Source organism: Tachysurus vachellii, chromosome 6 (genome assembly GCF_030014155.1).
Source record: "Tachysurus vachellii isolate PV-2020 chromosome 6, HZAU_Pvac_v1, whole genome shotgun sequence".
In the NCBI taxonomy this organism is placed as follows: domain Eukaryota; kingdom Metazoa; phylum Chordata; class Actinopteri; order Siluriformes; family Bagridae; genus Tachysurus; species Tachysurus vachellii.
Window position 1 is genome coordinate 131806 of NC_083465.1, and position 5000 is coordinate 136805.

Here is a 5000-nt window from a genome sequence, read left to right on the forward strand (position 1 = left end):
TCCATCACTCCATCGCTCAGGCTCTCTATTTCTTCCACTTTTAGCAAAACATAATTCACTTTTAATTTCCTTTCTGTTTATTTTCTTTCCTCACTTTCTAAATTCTTTCTTTTTCCTTCCTTCCTTCCTGCGGTTCTTCCTCCCTTCTCTTTCCTTCTTTCCAGCAGGTGATTTAAAACTAAACAGAATTTAAATGACACGAAAATCTAAATTCCACACACAGATTTCCTGTAAAGAACATTCTTCTAACAGCATCGTTATTGTACAGTTTCTCAGTAGCATATTCTCTCTAGAAAAGTGTATATCAGAATTATTGGCACCCTTGAAAAAAAATACTTTAATTATATTTAAAAAGGTTTCTTCCCCAAGACTGTGTGGTTGTTTTGACTTTTTGTGCTATAAAGGAGGCTGCTAATTAGACTGGAGTCTGTCGTGTGATCCTGATTGCTCTTCTACATTTAATCAGGCCCATGACATCTAAACTGAATCAAAGTGAATCAAAGTGAATCAGTTTGAGTCAGTTAGAATTAAAAATGAATCTGTGCCTCAGTGATCAATTTGTCAAGTGTGTTTTCAGTTCTTCTCTTGTGTTCCAGTCCTGTTTGAACACTTCCCCTTGTTCACTTCCCTGAGCTTGGGTCAAATTAACATCACTTGGAGTGAATCTTACCCAGAATGCTTTGCAGCACTTGGACACTGTTTCCTATGTAAAGCTGTTTTTTAACATTTAAAATCATTTATTTTTCAGGTTTTTATTCCTCAGACTAATTAGCACTGAGTTCACATTAACTACAGTGAGTGGCTTAGCTATTTTCTACAAATAAAACCAGAAGGATAAAGCACTTTGTCATGCTGAATAAATTAAAACAAAAACTAATGATGATGTTTGTTAATGGAGAAGCTCCACCCACATTGACTTGGGAGAGACGAGGGACCGTGAACGAGGGCGTGTTTAAAAAATGATGTCTTGCTCTTTATCCCAGCACTCGCTCACTTCTCTCTCTGTATCTCAATTCCCTCCAGTCCAGACGAAGACTCGTGTCAGAAATTCATCCCCTTTATAGGTGTAAGTTTCACACACACATATACACACACACACACGAGCATGCACACGCACACACACATCATCACCACAGCACTATGGGGTAATCATGAGATTATTTGGATATAATGATTTTATTGCTCTGTGTGTAGATGGTGAAGGTGGGGCTGGTGGAACAGAGCTCTGCTGTATCAGGTCTGTCTCTCTCCACACACACACACACACACACAGTGCAGGCTTGGCATCAATGCCCATTTCACATCATATATCTATAATGTCTGGATTTTTATCAGTAATATTGTGTAAATGCTGGCAGCTCAGTGATCCTCAAATCCACACATAGCTGTATTAGCTGTCAGAGGATGAAGATGAACTGCTGTCTCCCTCTTGTGGTCTCCCAAAGCTACTGCATCCGGAGCTATGTGCCACAGTTCAGTTTATCATGACTGAGTTACATCAGTGTCTCAGAGACACATCAAGAAAATAACCTTTTGATTAATAATTAATGTCCATTCTGTTTGCTGCTTCATAACGTCCCTGTACACATCAGTAAAAATGATGTATTCTTATATCTGTACTTCAAGAGCATCTGTTCTGTCTGTTTCTCTCTCTCTCTCTCTCTCTCTCTCTCTCTCTCTCTCTCTGTTGTTCTTTCTTCCACTGTCTCTCCCTTTAAGGTGACTCAGATGATGCAGCTCCATTAGCATCTCTGCTCTCCTCTACTCCTCCGCAGATCTCTCCAGCTTTGAAAGAAGTTTCTCCCACTCCTCCGTCCTCTCCTTCTATTCACTCGTCCCTCTGCAGGTATACACACAAACACTGCTCTCTCTCTCTCTCTCTCTCTCTCTCTCTTTTGCTCTTCTTTTCTCTTTCTCTCTGTCTGTTTCGTGTCATTTTCTGTCTTTCTTTTTGTGGCTGCAGTTCCCCCGGGAGTGGACAGGGGGAGCTGATGGGGCTGCAGGTGGATTACTGGGTCGCACCGTCAGAAAAGAAGAGAGATGTGGAGAAAAAAGATTCAGTCTCCAAAAACACGCTTAAGTGCACTTTCCGCTCACTGCAGGTTAGCCGCCTCCCACTGGGTGGAGCAGAGGTGGGGTCAACAATGTCAATGACTGTTGTCACCAAGGAGAAAAACAAGAAAGGTGTAAATGTTATGAGGATAATCATTTTAATAAAAATAATAGTTGTTAAAGGCTGATTTGTAACACAGTTTTGTGTGTGTGTGTGTGTGTGTGTGTGTGTGTGTGTGTGTGTGTGTGTGTGTGTGTGTGTGCACGCACATTAGTGATGTTTCTGCCAAAGAAAACAAAAGATAAAGATGTTGAGTCAAAGAGTCAGGTGATTGAAGGAATCAGCCGATTGATCTGCACTGCCAAACACCAGCAGACCATGCTGAAAGGTAATTAATAATAAACTCATTAAACAACCAATCAGTGCATTCACTCAAACTCTTCATCAATATTCATCTTCAGTCAGCAGCAGTGTCACATTTAGTCGATTAGTAAACGCATCAGTTAGCACAGAGGAGCAGAACATATTCACAGATAACTCATTAATACTTCAATGAATTGAACTCTGCTGATCTGATTCATCTGTACCAATTATTTTTTTTACGTTGATTCATCTGAACTAGCTCTTTAAGATCATTGAATTGTGTGAGATTTGATTCAGTTGCCTCACGATTGTGACTCTCTTTAGTGAATTGATTCTTATAACTAACCATTTAAACAAATCGAACTTTTTGATTCATTTGATTCAAGATTGCAGATTTGACACTCTTACGTCACAAGAGAAGAGAATAAGAGTCTTAGTATTATTTGATATCTTTGTTTATAGATAATTAATCTCTCTTTGAAATTAAAGCAATGTAAAAGCCCTTTTTGTGTTAATTTAAGAATGTGTGTTTGACAGTGTCTGTAGATGGTGTGGAGTGGAGCGATGTAAAGTTCTTCCAGCTCGCTGCTCAATGGTCATCTCATGTTAAGCACTTCCCCCTCGCCATCTTTGGACACTCCAAAGGACCCTTCTGAACTTTAACCCTCCTTCTTGCCCCTGCCTCACTCCAGCCTTTAAACTCTCCTGTGTTTTAGTTTAACTGAAGACTAATGAACTGATCAGTTGAACATGTGGGTTGATTAACCAGCTAACTGACACCTGTCCCAGTGTGGAATGTTCCAGAATATGTTATGGTGTGATCCGTGATGGAGGTACAAGAGCAGCATCACTCTGTTTTATTTAACTGAACACGTCTCGACTTGTTTTGTTCTGTTTGATTGACTGCTAAACATCAGGCTTTACTCCTGTAATAGAATAATGACTCACTTTTCACTCCTGATTTGATTCATTTGAATTGCTCATGTATGTGAATTGAACTTTTTACTTATGATTTCATGATTCAGCTCATTTAAGTGAATCATGCTTTGTGATATTTGATTAATTTGATTGATATGACTCACTTTTCATTCTTTCTATTCAAAACAATCCATTTAAATGAATTGATCTCAGTTCTGACATTTTTTAACTATGAGTTTAAATGACAGTTTGCTACGTTTTCTCATAATGTTTGCTCTTGTCCACTGTTTTTGTGTGTGTGTGTGTGTGTCCGAGTGCGAGTGTGTGTGCGAGTGTGTGTGCGAGTGTGTGTGCATGTGTGAGTGCGAGTGTGTGCGTGCGAGTGTGTGTGTGTGTGTGCATGTGTGAGTGCGAGTGTGTGCGTGCGAGTGTGTGTGTGTGTGTGTGCATGCGAGTGTGTGAGCGTTTGAGAGGTTAAAGCACTTTTTGTGTTTAGTTAAGAGCAGTTCTTAGCTTTTAGGTAATTACATGCCTGTTCGTGTTAAGGCCATAATACTTGGACACTAGTGAAAAATGTTCAGTTTAATATTATGTATTGTTTTTATCAGAAGTGTTTGTTACAGATTGTGTGTATTTATTAATGATGGTTTAGAATTGTGCGAGTAAACAGTTCTCAAACAAACGCTTTAGAGATCGTGCCTTGTAGCACATTTATAAACCCCTTATAAAGTACATATGAAGAGCATCATCACTGTCAGTATCTCTGTTCTCTTATATTATGAAGTTATTAACAAGTTTGTTAAGATTCAAAACGTATTTTATTTAAATGAGCAGTGTAGAGATACAATGCATGCTGAAAAGAAACATTAGGATCCTTTACATCACAAAACATTATAAGGTTATTTTATTCTTAAACACCACCAGGACCCCAGTGACAACAGACATAACCTTAATGAGCAGACGGCCACCAGAAGAAAATCAGGAACCATTAGGACCAGCACATTCTTATAATCCAGAAACGCATTAGAAATCATTAGACCCTGTTAGAAATGTGTAATGTTGGTGTGTGTCGAGACGTCTGAGGGTCGATGCTCCTGAAAGTGTGTGATTCATATTAGTATATATACTCAGAGACAGCGTTTAAAACAAACTTGTAAGTGAAAAATGAATGCACTCTTATGGTTAGTCAGGATATTAACTCATTTATCTAATTACAACATCGCCATGTTTTAACTCCACCAATAAGGAAGCAGCGTTGTACCAAATGTCTGAATAAACTAAGATGAGGAAACATGTGTGTGTGTGTGTGTGTGTGTGTGTGTGTGTGTGTGTGTGGTGCTGTGGCTCTGCAAGACTTTTGTTTTTGTATTTTTATTTTCACCTCATAAATGTCCCATAAAGATGGGTGTTAAGTGTCTACAGCAGGACGGAGATATGGGACATTATCTGATGAATATTTGTTAAGTTTAAAATACTACCACTGTGTTAAGTGAAGTGAAAGTAATAAACTACACACACTACAATGACTCGCTTCTGCTGCACTGTTACTTCTTCTCACACACTCACACACACACTCACTCACACACACTCACACACACACTCACTCACACACATACACACGCACACACACACACATACACACTCACACACACTCATGCACACACAC

General features: G+C 39.1%; 1 protein-coding gene across 5 annotated transcripts in view; it reads left to right on the plus strand.

Moving 5' to 3' along the window:
• Nucleotides 1–4860, plus strand: part of pacs2 (phosphofurin acidic cluster sorting protein 2) — a 31256-nt gene extending 26396 nt beyond the window's left edge. For 3 of the 5 annotated variants that reach the window (XM_060871540.1, XM_060871539.1, XM_060871542.1), the window contains 6 exons: nucleotides 1024–1066; nucleotides 1195–1237; nucleotides 1720–1846; nucleotides 1964–2184; nucleotides 2328–2441; nucleotides 2954–4860. In XM_060871540.1, the coding sequence (XP_060727523.1) occupies nucleotides 1024–1066; nucleotides 1195–1237; nucleotides 1720–1846; nucleotides 1964–2184; nucleotides 2328–2441; nucleotides 2954–3072 (667 nt within the window). In that variant the 3' untranslated portion in view covers nucleotides 3073–4860. The remainder of the gene's footprint in view (nucleotides 1–1023; nucleotides 1067–1194; nucleotides 1238–1719; nucleotides 1847–1963; nucleotides 2185–2327; nucleotides 2442–2953) is intronic. The other 2 variants (XM_060871541.1, XM_060871543.1) reach the window with 1 other exon arrangement.
• The last annotated feature ends 140 nt before the right edge of the window (nucleotides 4861–5000 follow it).